The sequence below is a fragment of the Echiichthys vipera genome (assembly GCF_963691815.1).
Source record: "Echiichthys vipera genome assembly, chromosome: 17".
Classification (NCBI taxonomy): domain Eukaryota; kingdom Metazoa; phylum Chordata; class Actinopteri; order Perciformes; family Trachinidae; genus Echiichthys; species Echiichthys vipera.
Genome location: NC_139842.1, coordinates 13,997,813 through 14,025,164, shown reverse-complemented (window position 1 = coordinate 14,025,164; position 27,352 = coordinate 13,997,813). Strand labels below are relative to the sequence as shown.

General features: G+C 38.6%; 5 protein-coding genes across 7 annotated transcripts; 1 reads left to right on the top strand and 4 right to left on the bottom strand.

Moving 5' to 3' along the window:
* Window positions 1–5: 5 nt before the first annotated feature.
* On the bottom strand, window positions 6–4,707 carry LOC310959880 (inward rectifier potassium channel 2-like). Its single transcript, XM_083931378.1, has 2 exons — window positions 4,563–4,707; window positions 6–1,677 (listed from the first exon to the last, which is right to left on the bottom strand). Exon 2 carries the CDS (start codon window positions 1,433–1,435, stop codon window positions 119–121), a length of 1,317 nt encoding a protein of 438 aa, XP_083787504.1. The 5' UTR covers window positions 1,436–1,677; window positions 4,563–4,707; the 3' UTR covers window positions 6–118.
* Window positions 4,708–6,473: 1,766 nt separating this feature from the next.
* LOC310959796 (inward rectifier potassium channel 16-like) lies at window positions 6,474–7,622 on the bottom strand (the record flags this gene model as incomplete). The annotated part of the gene is made up of 1 exon (XM_083931255.1): window positions 6,474–7,622. The coding sequence occupies one exon, from the start codon at window positions 7,620–7,622 to the stop codon at window positions 6,474–6,476; it is 1,149 nt and encodes a 382-aa protein (XP_083787381.1).
* Window positions 7,623–13,574: 5,952 nt separating this feature from the next.
* LOC310960379 (5-hydroxytryptamine receptor 3A-like) lies at window positions 13,575–17,487 on the top strand. The gene is made up of 9 exons (XM_083932069.1): window positions 13,575–13,691; window positions 13,800–13,945; window positions 14,564–14,608; window positions 14,692–14,798; window positions 14,879–15,048; window positions 15,524–15,639; window positions 16,486–16,696; window positions 16,785–16,943; window positions 17,104–17,487. Exons 1-9 carry the CDS (start codon window positions 13,634–13,636, stop codon window positions 17,358–17,360), a joined length of 1,269 nt encoding a protein of 422 aa, XP_083788195.1. The 5' UTR covers window positions 13,575–13,633; the 3' UTR covers window positions 17,361–17,487.
* Window positions 17,488–18,093: 606 nt separating this feature from the next.
* On the bottom strand, window positions 18,094–21,278 carry LOC310959407 (Golgi apparatus membrane protein TVP23 homolog B). Of its 2 annotated transcripts, none has more exons than XM_083930737.1 (7): window positions 21,245–21,278; window positions 20,996–21,063; window positions 20,768–20,912; window positions 20,027–20,137; window positions 19,375–19,500; window positions 19,154–19,282; window positions 18,094–19,059 (listed from the first exon to the last, which is right to left on the bottom strand). In XM_083930737.1, exons 1-7 carry the CDS (start codon window positions 21,254–21,256, stop codon window positions 19,033–19,035), a joined length of 618 nt encoding a protein of 205 aa, XP_083786863.1. In that variant the 5' UTR covers window positions 21,257–21,278; the 3' UTR covers window positions 18,094–19,032. The 2 variants fall into 2 exon arrangements, with proteins under 2 accessions (XP_083786863.1, XP_083786864.1); XM_083930738.1 differs by having other exon boundaries at window positions 20,027–20,116.
* A 1,190-nt stretch (window positions 21,279–22,468) lies between these two features.
* On the bottom strand, window positions 22,469–26,003 carry otop2 (otopetrin 2; the record flags this gene model as incomplete). Of its 2 annotated transcripts, XM_083930619.1 has the most annotated exons (7): window positions 22,469–22,908; window positions 23,000–23,847; window positions 23,946–24,088; window positions 24,732–24,790; window positions 24,882–25,018; window positions 25,104–25,474; window positions 25,981–26,003. In XM_083930619.1, 6 exons carry the CDS (start codon window positions 25,471–25,473, stop codon window positions 22,738–22,740), a joined length of 1,728 nt encoding a protein of 575 aa, XP_083786745.1. In that variant the 3' UTR covers window positions 22,469–22,737. The 2 variants fall into 2 exon arrangements, with proteins under 2 accessions (XP_083786745.1, XP_083786744.1); XM_083930618.1 differs by lacking the exon at window positions 25,981–26,003 and having other exon boundaries at window positions 25,104–25,539.
* Between the last annotated feature and the right edge of the window lie 1,349 nt (window positions 26,004–27,352).

Genomic DNA, 27,352 nt, shown 5'->3' with positions numbered 1-27,352 from the left:
TGAGCTTATGCATAGTTTACTTCATATATTCATAGTCTTTTAAAAACTGTCATGCATTATAAACAACAGCCATGAGGAACAAATTCAAGCTAGTTTTAACCCTTCTTCAGCCCTGCAGTCATATTTCTGATTCGGCTGTCAAAGGCCTTGATTCTAAAGGCAAAGAGTCCAGGTTGCATTCAGATTCTGACACCACATCTGTGTTTGTGTCCTCGAGTGCACAGACCTCAACACCTCTCATCTCTGTGACTTCCTCTTCCTCAAACTCCTCCTCCATTTCGACTTTTTCGAGAGCCACCTCATTCTCATAGCAAAAGGAGTTCCTCAAGCTGGAGGTGTTTGATTTCTTCTCGGCTAGTTCCCTGGCACTGCAGGTGGGCGTGCTGGGCACCTCATACGTGTTCTCAAAGCGAGAGTAGTCCACTTTGTAGTAGTTCTTTTCTTCGAAGAGCACCGGCTCAAAGCGGTAGCCCCAGAGGATCTCGCTGGCCACGTAGGAGCTCCGGCACTGAGTGGTCATGGCTGTGGCCTCCACCATGCCCTCCAGAATGACTACGATCTCAAACTCTGACGTCTCCAACTCCTGTTTGTTCATCTCATAGAATGGGCTGTCCTCATCAATCTCATGCACAATGGTGATTGGAGACACCAGGAAGATTCTGTCAATGCCACTATCGAAACCTACGTCAATGTCTACCTGATCCAGAGGGATGAACTCTCCCTCTGCAGTGGTGCGGGACTTGAGTAGCTGGGCCCTGACGTGAGCCTCCACCAGGTGACTCTTCCTCAGGTTCCCGACACGCCACATCAGGCAAAGTTTACCATCCCTCATGGCCACTGTAGCATAATGGCTGAAAACCAGTGTCTCATTCCTTTTTTTGGGCTTGGCCATCTTGGCCATGACAGCGCCAATGATGAAAGCATCGATAATGCAGCCCACAATGCTTTGGAAGACAACCATAAAGACGGCAACAGGGCACTCCTCTGTTACATAGCGATAACCATAGCCAATAGTGGTTTGGGTCTCCACTGAGAACAAGAAGGCAGCAGTAAAGCTGTCCACATTGGAAACACAAATCTGAGTCTCATTGTCTAAATCTCCGTAAGAGAGGGCCACTACCCAGAAGGCAAAGCCAAAAAACAACCACGACAGCAGGAAAGAAAGGCAGAATACGAGCAGCATCCAGCGCCAGCGGATGTCCACGCAGGTAGTGAAGATATCTGCCAGGTACCGCTGGCCTTTCTCACTCATATTGATAAACTGCACATTGCAGTGGCCATCCTTCCTGACAAAGCGGCTCTGTTGTCGGGGCTCTGTTGGCACCTTGTTGACATTGCCATTTCCGTAGCCATTCGGGACAGCAATAGCGGCCAGCTTCATGCCGTCTTCCTCAGAGGACACAATGCTGTAACGGTGGCCTCGCACACTCCCCATTACTTCCGCCTGGGAGGGCTGGGCCGATTCTGCTTTGGAAAACAGTCTAAGTTTTTGGTAGAAGCGTTGGAGAAACAGTTTTGAATGATCCCAGGACCAATCTCAAGACGAAAATGTGGGAAACAGTTCCTGCAGGCTAAAGGGGAGAGCGGGCCCGTGCTTCTGCAGGCGTGCTGTGCACCTTTGGTGAGGGCAGGTCACTCCTATCTCACGGCTGCTTTGGACCTCATCAGTGAAGTAGGCTGTGGCAATTACAGACAGAGAGTAAATACAGTGTTAAAGTAATTGGCAGGAAACAGAAATAGATCAGTGTATGTGGTTACTTGCTGTCTAAATAATGCAGTGTCCACTCAAAGTTAGCTGTGCTATTTTTGGATACATTTAGACAATATACAAACAGAAAGCACAGGGAATGCATTGTACATGCATTATCAGGGATGGACAAAAAATATTATTCAAGCACTTTGCTGACAAAGTGGGAAAAGATGTGTGCCCTGCTTAATGTAAGTATTAATTAGACAGGTCAGTCCATGGGGACCTGAGTCAAATTACAGATCAAGTTCATGTAAATCCAGTAAGCAACTGGAAGCAAGACACAAGTGGCAGCTTTGTGCAGATGGTTAAACTCTGCATATACTGAAGTTAGAAGGCAATGTTATAACATGCATGCATTTAAAAAAATAACATTTAATGATAGTTAATCTCATGAATCAAGTGCACAGTTGAAATGAAGCATGAATAAGCATAGCCTAAACTAATTCACAACTACAGTTCGTACCACATCATCACGGAACAAGAACCATGCAGCATTTCAGAGAGGATGGGTGTGTTTCTCAGAAATCAACAGTAACCTTGCATCGTGTGTAATAGAACAACAAGGGCAGCTAAATTACAAAAGCTATTGACTCGGTATGTGTGGCCTGAGAGGTCCATTAAAATGCAACACCACGGGCTACAAAAGGCCATAGTCAACCAGACATGCTCTGCTAGTGCCAAAAATAACTCTCCACCTCCACTTTTGTAATGGTCTCATCCGTGGGTAACTATTGTGTCAAAGTGAAAAGATCCATAAAGTCTAGGGGATATTTTCAGTAAGTATTCTGAATAAAATATCTTTGATTTAATTTTTACAACAGTGCAGATGGCAAAAAGGGAACTTCTTGTTTTTATTCCATCATTATCTAAGTATTCAACTGCTCTGAAAGTGTTCACAAGTCATGTGGGGATAAGATGTGCAGGACGTGGATCTTAATCCCCCTGCATCATCTTTGTTTTCCTCAACTGATGATGTCACTGATGGATCGACTAGAAATAGCAACCAGTCACGCACAGTACTGGGAATATGGGGCTCAATTAATTTTCAGCTCAAATGATGCCAAATAATTATGTTTAATGTAATAGTTTATTACATTAAACATAATTTTTTACATTTCACTGATAACACTGTATCCATCTATTAATTGATAGTTTTTTTCAAATATCATGTATATGTTTTTGTAAGAAAGACTTACCACTGGAAACTTAATACAAGTAAAATCTCCAGTTTACCTCTTGCAGGTCATTCGTTTATTCAGGTTACACAATTTGGCGAGGTGAAACAACATAGATGCTTTAGACATCGTTGGAGAGAAGTAAAGATCAGAGAGAGGGCATTATTTGACTTATTCAAGTGATTGGCTAATGCTTGAGCTTCCACATGCAAACACAAATTTGGGGAAAACTGATTTTAGTTTTTGTGCTGCACACTCTTGGAACATTTTAAAATAAACATTAGAACTTGACACAATTGTACCTATAGGTCAGTTTCAAACCATGGTTACAAACTACTCCGTTCTTGTATGTTATAATTTCCAATTATGTTCTGTTGTTATCTGATTCTTTGATTTAGCGGTTGTTAATTTCCTTGTGTGTATATATTTTAATCCTACTCACTTGGTATCACTGGAAATGAGAGCACGCCCTCAGTGATTCCTCCAGATTAAATGAAGGTTGAATGAATGGATGAATGAATTTGTGTGATACTTCTTTATAAAGCAACCTGCAGTAAACAGTGTCTTGGGCTGAGCAATATAGCCAAAATATTCTGTCCCGATATATATCTATATTGGTTGTTATCTTGTTAACTCTATACATCACGATATAGCATGTTTTCTGGTAATTTAATAAATAAATAGTCTACATGAAATAACCACATGTTAAAACATATTTTGCATCCTCCTGTGTGGATGTAATACATAACAAATGAAAGGCACCGAGTACTTTTTCTTTTAATTGAGAAATTTAGTGCCAAATGAACATAACGATGAAATTAAAGAGAAAAATATATTTTTGTTCCATCTATACACTGACAATGGCACACAAAATGTAATGGCATATCACAATATCTCGATAGATTATTTAATTACGAAAGAATTCCATTGAAATCTGATAAATTATCGTATTGAATTATATCCCAGCCTGACTGAGGTCCCTCTCTCCTCCTCTCGTTGCAAAATGGGTTATTTATCAGTGAGCTGTTATCTGCTCACAATCACATCACTAATTACTTCAGGTAGGTGTGTGTGGTGACAGACCAAGGCTTCCAGAGGCTGCACTACCTGTGATTTGTTTGTTTTGCATGTGTTCTCAATTAGAGCTAACAGCTGAGGCAGATGGAAACTAGTTACATAAAGCTGCTCTATTTGTTATTATACCAATCAATAACTATGGCCAATTATTCAGCAGACAGCATATTTTGTTATAAGCTTTTACACCACCTATAGTTTAATAAGAGAAGCATATTTATATGTGTGTAGTGATTTCACATATTTGTATTAAAGTCATATTTATAATGTTTACTCAACAGGGTAACTATTATAAAATCCAGCTCATGCAGTTTAGTTCAATGAGGCAGGGGCAAGTCGACATCCTGCAGTCTGCGATGGCAGAAAAATCAACGTATAATATTATTAGGATTTATAATAATAATAAATAAATAATTGAAATTAAAATTAAACTTATTATAGGACATCCCTTTTAGCTTTCTTGCAGTAAGTCTATAGGCCTACATTAGTTGTTGCAGAGTTGAACTATATTTCCACAACACTTTTGTAATTAAATATAAATCTTCCCCGCTTATTGCACATACCTGTTGGTCCTTGCGGTGCAGATCTGCCGTGTCCTTGTTGTAATAAGTCCCATATGCGCCACATATGCACACTGCGCCCCTGTTCCTTTTTGCCGATGTGTTATTATTTTTCACTTAGCTTCCCGTCAAGTGTTGCAAAGTCTGCCATAACCCTCCACAGCAATACTGAAGAAGATGTTAGTCGTCGCAAAGACAGACTTTAAAACACGTGTGTCTATCCCCGCCCCCCTGTGTCAGTGGAGGCCAATAGAAAGCTGCAGCGCTTGTTTGAGAGTCCGAGCCCACATGGAGGGTTTACATTATCTGTCAAGGGAAGACGAAGGGAGCCAAACTCCCTTTTCCCAAAGGGACGCTACAAACATGACATTGTAACAGGAAACAATAATCAGCGTCAGTTTGAGTGCAAAACATGGCCAGATTGGCTACAAATCTGTATGTGATTGGCGGAAGTTGTCAAACCGTTAACTTTAATTGGAGTGTATGTCCCTAGAAGTGTTTAACCCTTTCTGCCCAAACTAGAGAAAATATTCTGAGTAGTGTGGAGTAGACTACGACCTACTTTTATTGGGAAATATGTGTCACCACTGTTGGAGTGATATTGTGTGCACTCAGTGAACACAAGGTGGCGGTGTAGAGCTGCAAAGAGGATAAACAAGACAAGCGCTGGCATCACATTTAACACTATTACTATCTATTGTTTCATTGTTTTACAAAGACAACTTTTATTTGTCTTACATCTAGGTCATTCATTTTATTTACCTGAGGCCCAGTCAATGGAAGAGAAAACATAAAACATTAGTTGTTACATTTGTTATGAAAAGGAGATCACATAGAATAGTCCAAATGGGTGTGATTTGGTTCCAGAGACAATTCAGAGATATAGTAATTTGATATAAATTGGAAATTTTAACTGTCTTTCCCACTTTCCTAGGGTCAGACACTATTAAATGCCATGGGACATACCTTTTCATGGAGACAGCTTTAACAGCGGTTAAAGTATTCTGGTGCAAAATCATCCCAGGATCTTTTTCGGCACAAACATACATCAAAAAAGCCATCAAGACACTTTTTTTTGTGTAACAACTATTAACGGAGAAATCTGGAAGAGTCGCTAACAGCCAGACGTGGCTAACATTGATTAAGTCTGGGCAGTACAGTGAAGGCATTAAAACGTCTTTTTTAACCACTAATACTGCTCAAAATGACACCAAACCTCTGCAGTAGCATGATAAGAGTCCCTACACATAAAACGAAGCACCAACAACGTAGTTTGTTAACTCAGAGTTTATTAAAAGTGTGTTTTAAAGACTTACCTGCTGGCCCCGGTACCAGCTCCTCTCGTAGTAAAGTTCATTCAAGTCCATTACCAAATGAAAACCAAAAGGAAAGAGCCCATTGATGCTTTGTTTTATGTGTAGGGATACATATCATGCTACTGCGGAGCTTTGGTGTTATTTTGAGCAGTATTAGTGGTTAAAAAAGAAATAAATTCATCATACTGCCCCGAGATAATCAGTGTTAGCCACATTTGGCTGTTAGTGACTCTCTCGGATTTCTCCATTAGTAGTTGTTACACAAAAAAACTGTCTCGATGGCTTATTTGATGTATGTTAGTGCCAAAAAAGGCAATGGGATGATTTTGCGCCAGAATTAACTCTTTAACAAACAGCTAGAGAGTCTATGGAAGCAACTAACATAATCATGATCCCATAGACAACCAAGAACTGAGAGAAACTAAGGAAGTAAAATTTCCAAACTTTGTTTGAGGAGAGAACCACATCATCACATCTTTTGAAAACGTCTGCTCTAAAGTATTAAAAACATGTTATAAACCATGTGTATAAAGTCACATATAAATATATTTACACAATCTTATCACACTGTCCTTCATCAAGTCCACCCTATATAACCCTACAAGCAAGTCTGCTGCATCACCTCTTCAATGATGTCAGGATTCGCCTGGCAACTGTGTCCGTTTCTCTTGACTGATTCAAAGAGATGGCCGTGTGACTGACTGCACTCAACAGGACATCCGCTCCTATGAAACTCCTCTGCGCTGAGCAGGGGCCCCGGCACCCACGTGGTCACATTGAACAGGGCGTAGTCGACCTTATAGTGTCTCTTGCCCACTTTCAGCATGTCCTGGAAGCGCTGGCCCCAGCGGATGTCTGCTGGTGTGTAGGAGGTTCGAGTCTGGTGGAGCATACCAGTGGAGTCACCGGTATAGGTGAAAGACACAACCAGCTCAAAGTCTTCCCCAAACAGGTCATCAGGGCCCAGGCTGTAGAGGGGGCTGCCAGGTTCCAGCTTGTGGATAATGGTGGCTGGTGTGGCAAGGACAATGTCTCGGTTCTGAATGTGCAGGTCCTGGTATGACATCACAATAAACCCTAGTGGCTGTTTCACATAGCGTACTAACGTGGCCTTGATGACGCCCTCCAGGATGTGATTGCCCCGGAAATCCCCAAGTCGCCATGACAGACACGGCACCCCGTCTCGCAGGTTGACCACCGCACAGCTGCTAAAACCAACCGTCTGAGCTCTCTTTCGAGCAGATGCCATTTTAGCAACAACAATACCAATGACGATGGTGTCAATGAGGCAGCTAAATACATCTTGAACTGTTACCACAATAATAGCCACAATGCAGTTCTCAGTCATCCCCCTAAAGCCATAACCAATAGTCGCCTGGGTCTCCATTGAGAACATAAAGGCTCCAGTAAAACTACGCACATTGTCAACGCAGGGTGTGTTTTCTGCATCGTCGACGTCACCGTGTACATACGCAATGAGCCAATAACAGAGACCGAAAAAGAGCCAAGAGAGAATGTAAGAGAGGGAAAAGACGAGGAGCATCACCCTCCATCGGATCTCCACAAGAGTGGTGAAGATATCCATAAAGTATGGGCTCCAGTGTCCTGGGGCCTTCTGGAAAACCACAGGGAACCTCCCATCTTTCTGCATGTATTGCAGCCGCTTGCCCCCATTGTTCCTGTCCAGTGTGTGGATTGTAGTGTAGCCGGTATCAATGATGACCTGCTCGCCCGTCTCTCTGCTCATTGTGACAACGCTGCCTTGCAGTTAGCTGTAAGAAGACAGAGACAAGATGGAAAAAGCATGTTAGGATGACAATCGTATTACCAGGTGTGCGGGAGGGGAAGAATTTGACTCATTACATGTGGCTAAAATGTAAAAGACTCTTAGACTTGTTTGTTGAGCTGAATCCTTCATGTTTGAGCAGGCAGCATAGGTCACTCTGTGCCCTGGGCTATCAGCAAATGACTTGAGGAGCGCTCAACTCTGGGTGTGAAAAATGGACTTATCGGTTGATTATTTACCACAAGTTTCATTTAAGTTAAGACAGTGTCCAACTCAGTTGTGCTAAAAGCTCATACAAACACTTGAAAGCAGTAAAGTTTGAATGTAAAACTAAGCAAATGTAACCATTCTCATTCAGCTTGTTATGTTAAAAATACACTGAATAAGAACTATTAACCATGTTTGACACTCAGCAAGACACTATTTGAGGTGAAGGTACAAATTACAGCTGTGATCACTCCTGGTGTAGAATGGTGAATACGGTCCCGGAATCTATAAAAACACACACATTTTAACACATTTAAATTAATTTCATAATTCAACTCACTGTGAACTGAGCATTAAAACAAGTAATGTCAATACTACTGAACATGAATTAGCAGCCAGGAACAACTTGACCAATTCTCAGTAGCTGAGTCCAAGACAATGCAGTCCAACAAGGTACGAGCAAGACTATAAAAAAGTAACCCGAGGCCAGACTTCAAAGTGCTTGTGCTCAAGCACACCTAAATTTCATTTCAGCATCTTTAAAAATAAAAACAATTATTAACATCTCAACGTTCTGACAACCCAAAGACTTTTTGTCTATCAGAGACTGCAGTGTGCTTGGTTCCAAAGCTAGAGTTTGTAATTGGTTGGTATCACATGTAACTAGATGATAAAAAGGATCCATTGGTACCAATCGTGTTGTGCTAGCTTGTCAGGAGGGTGACTAAATTACGTTCCATATTTAGGAGATGTGGTCTTTCTCATGAAGTACAGTGTAAAAGTGTTGACCTAATCTAAAATGGTGTATTTTAGTAGTATGCATTCTGGGGTCCCTAAACTGTCTTGAGGTTACTTTAATGGGGTCTGACTGGAAAGCTGAGACTCTTGTGGATTCAATGAGCCAAATTGTATTCATGTGTGATGATGTTAGTCTCCATAGCCATTTTTGAAACTTGACTTCACTGTGTAAAATGACCTGTTGTGGCCTCTAGGGAAATCACAGCCTCAATCTAGAGCATTCAGAGGATGAATCGCCAAAAAAATGATTGTACTAAGATAAAACTCATTTGGTCATGACTATTGGACAAGATTAACCTACTAATTGGGACAGGGAAATACAGTTTTAATCCATGTATTTTGAATCAGTTTGGCTTGTCTCTTTAGTTTTGAGTTTTTTGACAAATTCAGTTGTTTTGCAAACAGGGGACAATCTGCAGCCTTCTGACAATAATCCTTAACTGACTTATTTTAGAATAAAAAAAGTAAAGTAAAGACAAAATGAAATGCAAGCATGGTTGCCATGAAGATCATCTGTCTGTACTCCGGAGAAATGTCTCGGTTAATTAAGCAAACCTCAGGCTCTATTTTTGCCCTCATGAGGGTAAATTATTACCCTCCAACCACCTCTATCAGCTTTCACCTCCAAATGTCAAACTTTAACCACAACACCTTCTTTTAGTAACACATAAAATGTACCAAAGTCAGGACATTGATATCACTGTCTTATACTGCAATCCAGTAATCTGACAGCTGCTTGAGGTGTCTCTGATGATAGGCACTCTATCAAGTTTATGTTTGCATGCGCAGTGCTGAGTCATTGATCAATTTGTTTTTCACACCATGTACTTCATTGCAAGAATACAGTCTTTATTGCTTAATTGAGTCACCTGAGAACAAATAGCTGATGTTTATCTCGGTTTATGATCAATGGTTTATCAAGTGTTGAATCTTAAACTTGCAATAGTGCCAAGTCTTTAAAAGATGTATGTAACTTTATGAGTTGTTCCTGTCAGTCAAATAAATGTTGATCCAAATAACAGTTTTACTGTAGTTTAAATGGGCTCCTGTTGGCTTGTTAACAGTGTTTTGTGTTTCAGTAAAGGTTCATGAAACAAAATAAGCAAAAAAGACACAATTCAAACATCTCTAATGTTACAATTTGCATTGACAATAATGTTGCAGTAGGTGATGATGGTATTTTATATTTTTTATGTCACAGGTTTCATTTAGCTGGTTTCTACACAGCAATCACTGAGTTCATTAAAGGAGGACAAGAACAAGTTAAAGGAAAATCAGGTCAAGGAATGGGGGTCACTGGGACCCACCTGCCCACCCTCCTTGTATGACAGAGTTAGGACAAGCTTAACAAGTTAAACGAGCGGGGTAAATTACAATGACAAGCCTATGAGAACTTGAGTCTGAATTCTGAATCAAATGTCATGATTAATCACTGAATGTTTTCGTGCATATTCCTTTTTGTACCTTTCATTTTAGCTCCAGGAATTATTGTGTTTCTGTTATATTTTGTTAAATGGAGGTTTAGGCTTTACAGTATGTGAAAGTACTCATGCTGCCATCTTTACCAGAAATCCTGAGAAGAAGAGATCTTTTATCTTGTATCCTGGCTGATTAAAAATTGACATAAAATACAATAAATTGTAATGCTTGTAGAAATTCAAATCAATGCAGTTGATGTAATAAAACAGATATGTCCCCAGATTTTACATGAATTCACAAACATTTCAGGTCATGGCAATACTTAATAATTGCTGTTCTATTTGTCTGTCAATTAGTTGATTTATAATGATTAGTTATTACTACTTGAAGTTAATTATTTCCTTTCAGGCTGGCTTGACTGGGCTAATATTGTAGAATTATTCTGTGGAACTGTGAACCTTTTCAGCTGTTTTTGTAATTAGTAGTTACTTTAAGCTACTTTAAAAGTACTTCAAATATTTGACAGTTGAATTCTGATATCACTGTCTTATACTGCAATCCAGTAATCTGACAGCTGCTTGAGGTGTCTCTGATGATAGGCACTCTATCAAGTTTATGTTTGCATGCACAGTGCTGAGTCATTGATCAATTTGTTTTTCACACCATGTACTTCCTTTCAAGATTACAGTTTTTATTGCTTAATTGAGTCACCTGAGAACAAATAGCTGATGTTTATCTCGATTTATGATCAATGGTTTATCAAGTGTTGAATCTTAAACTTGCAATAGTGCCAAGTCTTTAAAAGATGTATTAACTTTATGAGTTGTTCCTGTCAGTCAGATAAATGTTGATCCAAATAACAGTTTTACTGTAGTTTAAATGGGCTCCTGTTGGCTTGTTAACAGTGTTTTGTGTTTCAGTAAAGGTTCATGAAACAAAATAAGCAAAAAAGACACAATTCAAACATCTCTAATGTCACAATGTAATGTGAATTCATGTAAAATCTGGGGACATATCTGTTTTATTACATCAACTGCATTGATTTGAATTTCTACAAGCATTACAATTTATTGTATTTTATGTCAATTTTTAATCAGCCAGGATACAAGATAAAAGATCTCTTCTTCTCAGGATTTCTGGTAAAGATGGCAGCATGAGTACTTTCACATACTGTAAAGCCTAAACCTCCATTTAACAAAATATAACAGAAACACAATAATTTTTCATTTTATTCTTACCATAGAACATTGAAAACTGTATTTATTTTAGAATCTTTGTTTATTACTTTGAATAAGTCTTCAAAAAGACAACACATTATAAGTCAATATTCAACTTACTTGCAGAGTAGAAAATAGAGTTTGTCAGGTGTCACAAAGCCCATCAGTTCTGCCAAGAATTAAAAAGTGTGTTGCCACAGTGAAAGTAACCTCCAGGTCGAGTTGGTTGGAGTGTTGTGGGCCGGCCTGGTCCTGAGGCAAAGTCCCATTTTGTTCTGATATCACAGCAATCACTTCCCTCTGAAACCTTATTGGACAATCAGGAAGAATTTATGACCCATGGAATATTTTTCAGGACAAAAATAGCGAATGCCCTCTTATTGTTTTTTACGTCTTGGTGGCGTAATAGAAATTGCGTAATTAAAACAGTCTTCCACAGAATGATAAAAGCTAAGAGATATTGATGAATTATAGGTCATTTTGCAGCTGAGTATATTTGAGTAATTTCCCTTCAAATTTCCATGATTCATTAGACAGAAAGTTAACCTTTGCTCCATCAGGTGGAGACACTCTCATTGGCACAAGGAATTGCTTTGTCTCAGTTGCTCCCAATTTGGTTTCTGATAAGACAAGAGAGATCACAAGTGAGCCGCCAGGACACACTTTACTTACAAACCACATTTATTGCAGGCATAAAAACATCAAAAGCTGTTACAAAGAGGTCGACAACACTAATTCAACCTTGTTTTTTTTTAAAATAGAAAATGTAAATCTACACCTGATTCACCACATATTGTTGCAGATGATGTGTGAAGACAGAGATAAGAGACATTCCTCTGAGAGATAACCTACAAAGAACAGTTCATCCGCCTGTCATTTGCAGGCAGCAAATATGAATGAGTAAAAACACAGACATAAAGAAAAAAGTATTACTTCCTTTACTGCAGTGCATAAGTATACCCATAAACTGTGACAGTACCAGACAGTAGATTGATTTGTTTATGGATGTTAGTTCCCCGCGCCATGTGGCACTTTACAAGACACTACAACAACATTCAACATTTGTGGTATAATTTACACAACAGATACGGTGTTAAATATTAGATCGATTTGTAAATTATTAGTACCATAAAACAAGAGCTACATAATTTATCAAGAATGTGAAAGCAAAAATATGTTTGATGTCAGATGAAAAGTAACATACTAGCAGCAACAACATGTTGGGGGTGACAGGTTAAGGACAGCTTAGGTTTATGTGGTGAGAGGATACTGATTCGAAGATATAAGCCATGCATGCAAAGATGTATTTAGAACCTGGGTCAGACAAGACAAAGATAAGCTACACTGTCGTATTTTCTTCATAATACTAGACACAGATACAAAGAACCATGCAGCAACTTCCCAGTGATCACAAGGTGCCGGTTGAGATGAAGGTTGAGCCTGAGCAGCGTGGAGAGCTTTTGAAACAGTGAAGGCTGTTGTTTGACAAGAAACAAATACATGACTGACGGCGCCCATTACTCAAAATATTACTATAGAACAGTTCAATGTTGTTAAAGGACTTGAAAGTGACAATATGCACAAATACAGCAGAAATACAAGTATAATACAGTTCATTTATATGTACGTGTTTTAAAATATGGGTGTTTTGGGTGTTTCTTATTAAAACATTCCTTTCAAACTAATTTTTTATGGTGTGTAAAAGACCCACATCAGCACTTTCAACTGCTTCTCTCAGCTTGCCATGGTATATAAATAAAATAAATTGACAGTAAATAAAACATCCTCAGTATATTTATCCATTAATAAAAAAAAACAATGATCTTGTGAGCCACAATCATATGACCAAACCTGAACTCAATATCCACCTGTCAAAACAGAGTATATGTATAATGGCCATTCTGTGAGAAGAGACGCTGTCCCTAAAACACACTGAAACCTCCGTCTATGTTTCCATTGTTGTCTGCTTCCTTTCTTTCCCCTGTATGACAGCCACAGTCCCATTGTAATGCAGACTAGCATGTCAAGCTGTAATGGCAAAATAGCAGCTGGAGCTACCTGTGCTCCGCCGGCAGGTAAACAGACTGTGAGAGTAATTGCACTCGTGTTCTGACTGTTTGCATAGGATAACTGAGGGATGTGTTGAACACGCAATGGTATTCTTACACAGTATTGTGGGTCGGTGATATTGTCATTATAGTGTTGTGAATATGTGGTTTAACGTCACAGACTGGCCTATTTAAGTGTCATGTCAGGCTGAAACCTGAGGGGACGGCACACAGCTGTCAGTCAATCTGCAGATCAGTCATATGTGAAGTCTAATCATCAGAAATGTTGAGAATTCTTACCCACAGTCTGTGGAAGGCTCTCTTCTTACTACTAACAATAGGTAAGTGTGTTTTATAGCTCACAAACAAAGTTTAGAAAGGTAGTAGACTGCTAGAAGTATTTCTTAAAGATATTCAAAGCTTTGGTTCACTTTTATCTCTAATTTCAGGATGTGGACATGCTGACTCCAAGTGCACAGATCGCCGATGTCTGGCTGAAATGTTGATTGACAAAAAATATTTATCTCAGCCACAGTATGAAAACTGCACCCAAGCGATCCATGTGCCGTTCATTGAGTACCAGACTCTGTCAGTTGTAAGTATTCTCTTATACATTCTATAGTGGAGCTAACTGAGAATTATCTTTTGTTTCTTGTTTTAAACCGTTCACAACTTAAAGGTTGCATATGGAGAGTAAGCAGAACACCGTCATCTAGTGTCTCAAGAGCGTAGTCGCAACAACAAAAATAATTAAAAGCACTCGGGTTGCCATGTTTGTCAGACCAGCCCAGTAGCCTCCATTTCACCCAGTGCCAGCCTAGAGCAGCTGCCCCCGAAAAACAGACAACCCTGGCAACCACGCAGTGCTGGCCACTATTGGCCGGTACAATGTAAACAGAAGGTGACAGAACGTCATTGTAAAACACAAAAACATTTTAAATATTAAATCAGACTAAATATATATTTTTTTTATGGAAAAGCAATATTTTCATTCTGTATCCCTCAAAACACCCCGTGGGTGTATTATTTTTAAAAAGGTTATAAATATTCAACCTTTAACAAGAACAAATTATTAAAATTACAATTTGGTGTTATTATTCTAACGTTTTTGTTAATGTAAGTAAAAATACATGCAGGAAGTCTTAATCTCATGTTTTGAGGCACAAAGACCACTTAGGATTTTTTCTTTTTTCTTTTTTAATTTTTTCAACAGGACACAAAGAATCTCCGCCTATTAAGTCGTATACAAGCCTCACTGGTAAGCTGCAAGATACTCACAAATGGACAAAAAGAATATTGTTAGTATGTTTTGATCACATTCATTTTGATTTTAAACCACAGACATGGCGAGATCCTGGTTTGGCATGGGACACATTAGTTTACCCATATGATGAAGTAGTCCTGCCAGTAAGTAAAGTCTGGACCCCGGTGCTCCATGTAACGAATGGGTAAGTTACATAATTATAACAAATCCAATTCATGGACTTCTTAATATTCATCTCACACAAATGTTGTCTCTCATGTGCAGGATAGCAACAACTATGACGCACAGCTCCCATGATCTGCTGGTAGGCAGTAATGGCACACTGAAGCACAGTGTGATCATTAATGCAGAGGTGAACTGTGAGATCAATCTCTTCAATTATCCCTTTGCTAGTGATGCATGCCCTGTCGCGATCCAAACCTGGACCAAAGCAGGTGAGCTCAGAATTCTAATACAAATATTCAATCAAGAGCAAACTGGGTGTTAAGTGATAGTGTCCTTAATGTGACCACTTTACATTTACTGTGTTAATCCTGACAATTTGGTTATGTTTTTCTTTCACGGTCATGCTTAATCTTTAGGATGACATGCCGAATATTTAATTAAAAACATCATGTGAGTTGTATGTATTATCAAGCCAGATATGTTTTGTGGCAAATCATCACTTTGCCATGTCAGCTGTTTAAATGAGTGAATTCAAAACAGATTTTACACATCATCTAATGTATAGTGATAAAGCCTTATAGATAGTAGCTGGGGCCTTGGCACTGTGTGTGGAGGGGCGAAGGGGCATAAACTGCAATGACTTGGGGTGAGGGACAAAGTAGGTAACTTTAAACTGCCCATTGTGAGTCAGTCAGAGTTCAGAGTGCAATGTTCATCTTTTAAAGAAAGCTTCATTTCATTCAGGATGTGGTACAGAGCTGGTATTTGGGGAATTGAAGATGGTTGATAGTTCCCATGGAGATTGGCAAACAGATGGTGTGATCCTCGCGAAAAAGAGAGACGATCGCAATTACATCATGGTAGGTTAATGACCGTGTGGAAGAGTCTTATCTTAATAGAGGTAATGATGAAGACCATTCATTGGTATTTTTTAACTTTAACTTGAAAAAACAGAAAGTGACCTGTTTCATTGTGACACTTCTGTCTGAGGTTCGAACTGAACAAGTTGTTGAGTAATCTTTAAATTAACCTGCAACTATTTTGATATTCAATATTAATTTCAGGCATGGAACAAATTCAAAATGCTCACAGGTTCCAGCTTCTCAGATTTAGGAATTTTGTTGATTTTCTTTATCATACTGTATATAACAGTGTGTTTGAGTGTGAGACTGTTGGCAGGACAAATCAAACATTTTGAATATGTCACCTTGAAATGTGGAAACTTATATTGGACATTTTTCACTATTTTATGATATTTGAAATAACAATAATAATAATAATATTAATAATAATAATAATAATCGCATTTAATCTAATCTAATGTAATCTAATTAAATAATATTAAATAAAATCTAATTAAATTAAAAGGATTAACTGAGAAAATAACACAAGGCACTGGTAGAGCATTAAGCATTTACCTTTTTCTCCACCCACATACTAGCATTTAAATCAATAAACAACTCGACTCAAATCAACTCAAACTTTATTTATAGAGCACATTTTAAACAACCAACTGTCGACCAATGTGCTGTACAGATCAATAAACAACACAATTAGAAAAAATACACATAAAATACAATAAATGGGGTTTGCTCAGCCACAATTGAAAGTCAGGGAGATAGTAACTGAAAAACCTCTAGGGTCTGGGCTGATCTAAAAAACAAGCAGTTTCTATATTCATACTTTGGAATTATGTCTGCCCTCAGGTGGAATTGAGCATCAAACACACGAACCCCTTCATAACATTACTGCTGCCCAGTATTCTGATCGTCGTGGCTGATGTGGTCAGCTTCGCTCTGCCACTGGGAGGCGGTGAACGCAACTCTTTCAAGGTTACTCTGGTGCTCAGCTTCACCATGTTCCTCATCATCCTCAACGATCAGCTCCCAGGAGACAGCAAGTGCAGCCCTGTCATCCGTCAGTCAGCTCACAAACACGCTTGCAAACCAAATACAACACACAGCATCACAGTCTTAGTCACTACACCATCTTGTCTGTGCCACAGGAATCCACTTCTGTGTTTGTCTGGTCCTCTTGGTGTTAAGCATGCTGGTTTCCATGGTGCTCACCCGATTGGCCAGTGATGGCAGCCTCATCTTCTGCTGCTGCTCCAAAGGGTCAGTTGCAGAAAACGCAGGGAACAAGGATGAGGACAAGGATGAGGGTGAGGAGGACTTGACCACTAAACAAATACTGCATGTGTTGAGTCTGTAATGCAATACTTGTTCATATTGAGATGAGTATTTTGATGCACACAAAGTGGATTTTTGATTGACAACAAAATAATGCATGACCTGCTCTGATTGCGGCTTAAATCCCTACAGAAGTCAAAGCCGACATTAGCGTCGTTCAGCTGAATGGCTCAGAAGAGGCCAGTCGAATGCTCAGAAAGGTGGTCAACTTCCTGGAAGCTCATCAGGCACAGACAACGGAAAATGAGAGAAATACGTTGTTTGCCAACAAATTGGACAAGACATATTTTTGGTTCTATTTAGTGTTAGGCACTTTCTACTTTTTTGCCATGATTTTCGTGATGGTACATTACACATGTGAAGTTAACCATTTTGATTTCTGGTACTAATAAAATGCATGTCATAAATTCAACATACAAATGCAAAGACTCAGACTGATGCAAATCTCAGCACACTTTTATTACACGTTTAACCTCACATTCTATAATGTCAAATGATGTGCTCAATTGTACTCATATTCCGTTTCTTGCTGTCCCATAAAGATGTATGTTGGCATTTTTTCTGAACATCAAACAAATAAAGGAATGTCAGCCTTCACTCCTGATACCATTTTGATTATGTGAGTTAACTGTTGTTTAAAACTGGAACATCTACACACGTACCATATTCCTTTAGCCCTCAAAAGTGCAAGATCGTGCAACACTGAATAACACAATCTTCATGACTTGTATGCCAGGTGCTATTCCAAGATGTGTGTTCATTTTAATTGAATTAAAGTATTTATACCATGATCTGTCTAAACAAAAATAAATGAAATGGAAGGAAAAGACAAATTAAACGGTGTTGGGGGACACAAAATGCTTAACACTGATGTTCTGTTATTGCCATCTTGTGGTTGAATTAGTCACTGCAGACAGACTGGTGACCTAGTGCATTTGTTTAGTTTCCACAGGTATTCTGACTTGGTCCAAATCTGAAAGTTACTGCTAAAGGGCAACTAATGAGAGGTTACTAGATAGTTAGCCATTAGTAAGATTGACATGTTCAGCCAGAAACCATGGTAATAAGTGTATTAATGTATTTATTCATTTGTGAAATACAACAATTTCTCCACAGAAGTTCAGGTTAAGTGACCAGTTTTTATATAAAATCACATCCAAGTGGCACTTACTGCGAAACATTTATAAATACATATTCACTACTCCCTACCATAATGTGATTTCCAAAATTTTTTTTTTTTTTTTTTTAAATAAAGCAACATTAAACAGTAGTATAAAATAAAGGTCCACAATCCAGGTTTAAATCTTAGCCACAATAATGTAACAAATCAATATTTATTATTACACAATCATTGTATTACCCAAAGCCCTTTTCACAACAATACAGTACATTCATAGATGTTGCCTGCAGGGATGACCTGTCCAAAGTCACAAAGGTGTAGTTACAACAACACTTCCTGAATTTAGGGTATTGCCTTGATCCAAATCCCATCACATTACCATCGTAGCTCCTGCTAAGGCTGAACAATTTTCTCAACTTACCAAACTGTTCCAGCTGTTCTATTATTTGGCTTCACCCACTTATCACCACATTACTGAGGATTAGCTTTTAAAAAGTATAATTGTGAAGAAAATTAGCATAAATAGCACCAATCGTCAATTGATACGGAGGTATTTAGGTAGCATATTGTGATATTTGATATCACAATATGTTATTTTAATAAATTTGAATTAAAGTATTTGAGGCTCTGTGCCAGTCTTTTGATAAACTTGTATGACACGTATAACTCTGTGTTCTGCACTGATGCACTGCCAAAACTATGTTAAATGAATTCTCAAAAGCCACTATAATGTCCTTTTTTGGAATTATAAAAGTCTGGAGATTTACCTTGAATTCATCAGTCAATGAATTCGGAGGAAACAACACATACAAAATCGGTTGTATCCTAACCATGAATGGAATTATAAAAACCCATACACCCTAAGAAAAGCCCAACAGGAATCTAGGAAATATAATGTGTCCATCACTCTGCAGAGTCATCGTCACTCATCCTCTTCAACCTCAAAGTTCCTCTGATTTCTTCATCGCCTTTAGTGAAAAGAAAAACAATGGAGACTTGAGTACATCATGTCATTAAGACAAAAAAAACATAAGAAGGTAAGTACGAGTGTGCTTCACATACCTGTTTAAAAATCTGGACACCAAGAAAGTTCTTCGCCATGTTTTTCAGGTTGGACTTTCCACCCACTTTGCACCTGACATAGCCATACAGGTTGGCCCATTGTAAGACCAAGCCCATGGTTACTACAGCCTGGATGCACAGGGATGAAACATGAACCAACAATTAGCAAACAATAAGACGGAAATTAAATCAACATTCACTTTCAAAATCTCTGAACTGACCAGCCATTTAATCTTGAAGGAGAAGATGGTGCTGAACACAAAAAACATCCAAAAGATGGGGCACACGATGAGTCCAAACCAGAAGATCCGTGACTCAGCACTGGACGTCAGGTTCAGACTGGGAGTCTGCTTAGCAAAAAGAACAAGGTTTTGTTTTTTAAACAAAGATAGAAAAACTATTATAGTCTTCGGATATTCATGTCCAATGTCCCCATTGTGCTGTATGATTATTTCTAAGAGAGGACAATGCAGCTGTCATATGTTACACTATCTTCAATTTTCCAAAAAGGTCATCCAGCTACATTACACTGTTAAAAGGCTTTGCAAATGCTCAAACTAATAAAATCGCCGCAAGGTGTACTTAGCTGGTGAAATTGTAGATGGACATATAGGCGAGCAATAACTTCTGTATTAATATTCTTTACTGACATCTCTATTATTTTCCAAAGAGCTGTGGTTTGGTTGCTGCTATATTTGAGAAAATTTAATAAAAAGGGAAATGTGATTAGGCTGTTTATCTTACAAAGTATGTTGTTTTTCTGAATGGGTGTCTTCCATGTTAGAAACCTTTGTTAAAAAAAAGTAATACATAATTTTCCCTTGAGCTGAAAAGAGCCCTGTGTAAATGTCCACTAGATACGCGTCTGCTTACCTCCCTTGACTCAAATACCCAGTGGTTCTTTCCATCTTCATCCACTTGATTCCACCACCGAAGGCCCACCAACAATCTGCCTGATACATTCTGGGGGGGGGAGTTACACATCTGTAAATGAAAGCCTGGTACTTTGATTTGACATAACACAAATATCAAAATATTCACAAAACAACCCCAGATTCAATCTAACAAGGAACATGGACATCCAAAAAAGACAAAAATAAAAAATGGAATAATCAATTAATTGGTTCAATCATTTTACAAGCAAAGTGAAAAACATTATCTTGTAACAGCTTATTTAAATTTGGGATTTGATGCTTTTCTAAACTAAGACTGGGTATCTGGTAAAAATCGACTGAAAATAAGACAATACTAAGTAGTATTTAAACTTCTCCAGTCATATGGCACCTGCATTAAATCCTTTTTGTACCCAGATCTAGTAAAAAAAAAACAACAACCAACAACTTTTTGTTGTTTGAACACTTTCAAAAAATGCATTTGTATGAAAACCATTGTATCATTGGTATTATAATGTTTTTAAGGATACTATTGTAAACTCAATATAGTTAGGGTCGGGACAACAGAAGCAATGTGAATATGTCACCTTGGGATATAGGAAATTGGTGTGGGTTTTTGACGTTTTAAATGATTGATTATTTTGAAAATAATTGGCAGATTACTAAAAATTAGCATAACATATGATCATTTATTTCCATGTGTTCGACTTGACATGCTTACTTTGACGGTCCAGAAGTCACATGACAGCAGGAGGATGATGGTGACCATGCAGGCAATGAAGCGACTGCTGAAGATGTCACACAGTAAGTAGACCAAGATGGCACTTGTTCGGAAGAAGAGATGGAAGAAAGAGGCCAGCGGGTGTCTGAAACATGCATTGTATTCTATAGGTCGAAAGGCCAGTGACTTAGAACAGTTGGATATAACCACAAATGTAGGACATCTCACCTAATTTTGGTCTTTCTTTGCCCGATGTCCCCGCCATCTTCACCAAAAAGAGGAGCGTCTAGGGAGTCCTGAAAACAGGTTAAGCTAATGCTAATCTTTCAAATGTATGTTTGGTCGGCTCGGTTTGTAGTTTAAATCTGAAAAGTCATGAATATTTAAGTCTAAAATATACACTCAGATTTGAGTGGTATGCTATCTTCAAACACAAATCATGTTTCCAATCACAAAAGCGTATTTAGGACGGCTCACCTGTCTCAGCATGTTGACACTTCTTCGCGGTGTATTTCCTGGTGACGTGTATGTAAACAAACCCGTGTGCTAAGGACCTCCAGGAAGTGTGGCGTTAAATGTGCCTGACTCAAAGGCAAGCCTTACTTGTTCATTTTTGGGCTTTTAGTTCAAGCTAGTTAGCGCTCCCAAAAGCTTTAGGAGAGTGTCTTATTATTGACTCTTTGCGTAGGTTTATCTGATTTATTTTGTGAAACACCAATCCGGTTTTCAATGATAGCCACAATAAGGTCACATATCTATATATTATGCCCTTTTCAGGGCCTAATAAAGTCCCAACAAAGATAATTATGGCTGCTACTAATTATTTTCGTGGTTAAATAAATATATAATTTGGTCTACACAATGTCAGAAAATTGTAAAAAAAAAAAAATGCTCATAAGAATTTTCTATTAAAAAAGAGGTTGAGAAAAACAAAACAAATGAGGCTAGAACTAGAAAATGTTTGGTATATGAAAATGACTTACACAATTAACATTTGATTAAAATTGATAATCTGTCTGTTAACCAATCAATGCATTGACTAATTTTAATAAACATATGTAATGAAGAAGATTCAAAATAGGCTATTTTTACCATAGTTTTTGCATTTTGCATTAGGTGCTAGATGCACCGATCCAGTTTTTTTCCGATCCAATCCGATACCGATACCTGGACTGAGCGTATCGGGCGATACCCGATACCGTTCCGATACTACTGTTGAATGAATGAAGCTTATACCTGTCCATGTAAGTGAAGGCATCAGGCTTGAAAAACATTTAGCCTTGTTAAAAAAAAGGTAACAGATTAAAATCAATAGATATAAATGTAATTAATATTATTTATTAACAAATAACAACGTGTACATTAGCAGCAAATATAAATAAATAACACTTTCATGTAAAGTTCACTGAAAACGGATATTTTAAAATGTGATATAAAACCCTGACCGGTGTTGCAAACATAGATTTGAAGTGACTAGATCGCTGTAACTGCATTGCTGTGTATGATATTAATGAAAAAATCAATGACTTAGTCGGAATGCTGGTTCGGCCTAATTGATCCAATATCCGATCCAGCTAATTAGTCAATATCGGAGCATCTCTAGTAACAAGTCGTTAATAATAATAATAATAATAATAATAATAACAATAACAAGGAACACAATCCTTATCTTATTGCATTGCTTACCTTTATTTTGTGCGTACAGTGGCTGCAGAGCTTAAAACAAGTCTTACAAGAAAAGCTCAATTCATTATTATTTGAGTTCTGAAAATAACATTTTCAATACATTTACATACAGTATACAGGCTATGACATCATGAGAGTCATTGTGTGAGAAAGTGATGATATTCTTCAGTCAACATCTACTTCACAAATTTATAGATAAATTACAAAGCATCATCAAAACCAACTACAATTTATACAAAACAGCTTAAAATTGTCAAAACAATTGACTGTACACATCATATTTGTTATGAGGTCAGAAAAACCTCAAATAGACTGGCAATTGAATGCATGCGGTAAAATATGCCAAATGGAAGTCCAATGTTTACAACTGCAGCCCACATGTTGAATTTGTAGAATTCCGTTTCAGTGTCGTGGTCAAACTGGGGTCGAGCACCGAACGCCGGCATGATCCACAGCTGTCAAAGAAAGAAACGAGAACAGGTTGAGTATTTTGTGAACTTTGAAATGGTGACTTTAAGAGTATGAGGAAGAGAGAATGGTACTCACTATGATGTTGCCCAGCAGCAGAAATGCACAGACCTCCTTCAACACCCGTCTCTTCCACAACAGTTTGGGCCTGTGCTCGGCCTTGTGGCAGTGCAAACTGTGTGATGTGAGCACTGGGCTGGGCGCTGTGCCCATGTCTGGTCCTTCGAGGATGCTCAGCTCTTTGCTCGGCTGCAGCACATATGGATTTGCGACCACAGTGATTGGATGCAGCTCGTGGAAGGGCTCCCGATGTAGACCTTCAATGATGAAAAAGTTCTGCAGGCCGAGTTGGATCACCATCAGGACACCCCAGGCGAGGTTTAGCCTGTTCAGGTGGCCTTTGGCTCCGGTTGCAGCCATGGCAACGATGCTGAAATAGCTGATGATGAACTGCCCCAGTGAGGCCCCCACCAGCAGCCCCACATCCAGGCTGCGTGTGGGGTTTTTCTCTGATACGTGCTCCCTGTGGTCCACCTTGTAGACGGCACAGCCAATCACAGTGGAGACCGACATCAGGGTCACTATCACTATATTCATGACAAAGTGCATCATCACTGCTTTGTCTTTCTGATCATCATCACTATCGTCTTTAACCATTTCCATCTCATATACAATGAAGGTCGCCAGACCTGCCACCACTAAAAGAACTCCTGCCACAGGACCAACAAATATACTCTTCAGAGAGAATTTGATTTTGTGGTGATCGTGTTCTTCTGTTACTCTGCCCACATTTTTCCACATGACGTAGGCCATGGCAGAGGCAAAGAGACTGTATTCAATGTTGAAGGGGTACAAGTAGTAGTAGGCCTTCTTGAAGATGCTACATGAAGTGTGGCTGCACTTGCACATGTCATCTCCATAACCCGCTGAAAGACATGACAGGGCACAGGAAGACAGAAGTGTTATGTTGCGGTATTTTAAAGATTGATATATCTGCTTTGATTGTTTCATCTGCTTTAATTACCTTTACTGATGTACATGTTTCGTCCAGAGATTTTAGTGCTGTTACTTGGATATTCAGGATATGTAGTATGGTGAAGGGACTCCTCAGTGACCATAGTCATCCACACAACTAGATTTGTGGAGAGGGTGAGCATCAGCCCACAGCTATATAGTAAGACCAGAGGGAAGCAAAGGGAAATAATGATCAGAGTCAAAAACTTGAATCATCTGCTTAAGAGGTTCAGTGGCATCTAGTGGTGAAGTAACAGACTGCAACCTACTGAAACTTCTCCCATATGCCAGGCATGCAGGAGAACTAAAGTGGCGACACAAAAACGCAAATGTCCCTATCTAGAGCCAGTGTTTGGTTTGTCTGTTCTGGGCCACTGAAACACGGGGCCGACTCAATGGAAGAAAACCCACATATTTGTTTTGATTGTGAGCAACAAGAAATCTTGATACATTCTGCATTAATTCATGCATTAAATCATTGAGTCCTGCATTAGTTTTGCATTACTTAAGTATATGATTTTTGTACCCTTAATGTTAAGTGTTTCCCAAATATGATAATAATTGCACCTTTTTTAAGGTCTGCAAATAAAGAGAAATTTCTGATGTAGGCAGTGAAACAACATACTGTGGCCTGTAAGCCTTTTGATAATACTCTCAATTGTCCAGGTTACTCTCACTCTATAAAGGTTAAAGGAGAATGTTACATTTTTAAGTATCAAATAGATCACCTCAGGGATAAAGCATTGACAAAGACAATAATTGATGATAGAAAGTAAAAGAACCATGAATCACCTACCGTGTAATGTTCCTTTGTAGCTGCACACAGTCCTTGGCGTGGATCCACAAAAAGTATGTCTGCAAATTATTAGCACCTCAATATTAATATTTTGCAATGATAAACAACTGGAGTAAATGTCTTAATTTCTTTGTAATGTGCTTTTTTTACCTGCACAATTATGAAAATAAGCTGCACCACAGGGAACGCAACCTTAACAGCAGAATCGCAGTGGAGGTAGCCCACATAGCTGGCTATCTTGAAAATGTCCATGATAATGCTGAGCAGTCCAAATAGCACAAGTCCTCCTGAAGGAGCAAGAGTCAACATTTTAAAACTATTTGAAAACCCTCTGCAAATAAAAACACTTAACTCTAAACTAAAATGACTTACCCCTGAGCCATATAGGTCCAGCATGGCCATCCTTGTAAACAACAGCATTTTCTTTCCTTGTCGTGTAGATGTCATTATAAACCATCCAGATGGAGGTGAGAAGGAGGAGGATGATGAGGAAAACCTGCTGGTCAGCACTGCTGATCTTTACGTTGTTGTAGGCACTGCCACTGACCAAGGCACAGCCCAGGATCAAAATGTTTACACAAATGATCCCAGACAGCATCCATCCCCAGTTTCGACCCCGCTCCTTCACAGTTTCAATGGAAGAGATGTTCAGGTCGGGATCACATGTGCTCCCCGCTCGACTCGGTATATTGATGTTGTTGGACAGGTGCGCCTCCTCTGTCTCCCTGTCTTTGGCCGTCATCCTACATGGTTCACAGGGATTGCCATCGGTCAAACAGTTACACGGATCGACAGTTCTCAAACACATCTTCTCATTCTAAGGTCTATTCAGTAATGATTTCATTTGCTGCATCTGGTTCCTTATGGGACATTACAGGTTTAACAGCTACACCCACTCACTGGTTTGGTGTAAAGAGGGATCCCGCCCACGTGAAACTGTTCCACAGAAAAAAATCTGCATAATTGGTTCTACACATAAAACTAGATACAAATCAACAAATGGGATATAATTTCCTACTCTCTAGGGACTATTTTGGCAAGCAGGGAACATGAATAGTATATGCAATGAGTGAGAATCCACTCACATTTATATGGATTAGCTTTATTTCCTCTCAGTCCCTGATAAAATCCGGAATAAAATCAGTATAACATTATGCATAATGAAGAAAATAATATAAAAGTAGCTCTTTCTGATGACAATCCTTCAAAGCAGTGACCTTCTAATAATAAAGAAAAGGTTTCAGGATACCTGTAAGCCTACCTGATGCAGAGGGATCCTGAGAAGCAGTCTGAGCTGTCAAGGCTTTTATATGCCTCCAAAACCACAGTGGTTTACTGCACACTCATAAATGTCAATAATATGTTATGAACAACACCATATTATGACCAAACACAGTGTGTTTTGCACAAAATATTAATGCAAAGTTCAAAAGATGTTTCTAGGAAAAACGTTATCTCCCGAATTCCAAAATACAACAAACCGGTTCCACAATTTTTTTTCCCCCATATTATACAAAACATTTTTTTTTTTCAAGAAGTCTTAAGAGCCTGCACAAAGTAACTGTAAAAGGAAAAAGAAAACTGCATGTGGCATTCATTATCAAAACTTTATTTTTACATTTATATATACTTTAGAGGCTTTATGGGTCGTGTGATTTGTTCAACTTGATCCCTTTTTTGCTGCAGCTGACCACATGAAGCTGGCTCACAGTCTAAATGTGATCTAAATTCTCTAAATAGGTGTAACATGTGCTTCTTATCTTTCTGACCTATTGCTTGGAGGGAATACTTTGGCTCTATGAAGACATTTGCCTTGATGTCTTGTCTCTGCAAAACGCCTACAGGTGTTAATACCCGGTATTGTTATGGGAGTTTCAATTGGGTGGTATTTCTAACTAAAATGATAAAGGTGATGGTGTTGCACTTTAAATTCTTGTTTCAGATAAGCTAATTTATGCCGTTTTCATCGGGGTGTGGCTGAGACCAGACGTAGCCCGGTTTTTCCATTGCAACACTCTGATCACCATGAACTCCTTCCTTGTCATGTTACCGCAAATCTTAGAAATGGAAAGTTTAAAGGAAGAACAATGGTTCATTCAAAAGAGCACAGACGAACAATGACACCGCAGTAAATCTGATGTGCCCTTGCGTTTCCCCATATGTGTAGATTTCGACAACAATAGAGTGATTCATAATAATAATAATAATAATAATAATAATAATAATATTTCAATAATTTACAGAAATAACGACATTTCCACCATAAATTGATGCAAAAAGGGCACACATTGTTGAATAAAAATTCACAATAATGCAAAAAAAATGAAATGCTCAAAAGTGTATTTATTCCTGTGTGATGGATGAGTTTAAAAGAATAAAGGAAATGTTTTATAAATGTGTTTCGCATTTAATTAAGAAACACATAGGTCAATTATTCTACCTGGTTCGTGAACTATTATTTGTTTTGTATTAAACCTTTAAGTTTAACATACATTGAGATGTGCAATAGGCTACTATTACACAAACGACTCCAAAACGACCATCCAAACTTTTCTAAAACAGTTTGAATAATAAAAAAAAGTATATTATAGTAATATGTTTATTGCAGGACTGTTGCATTA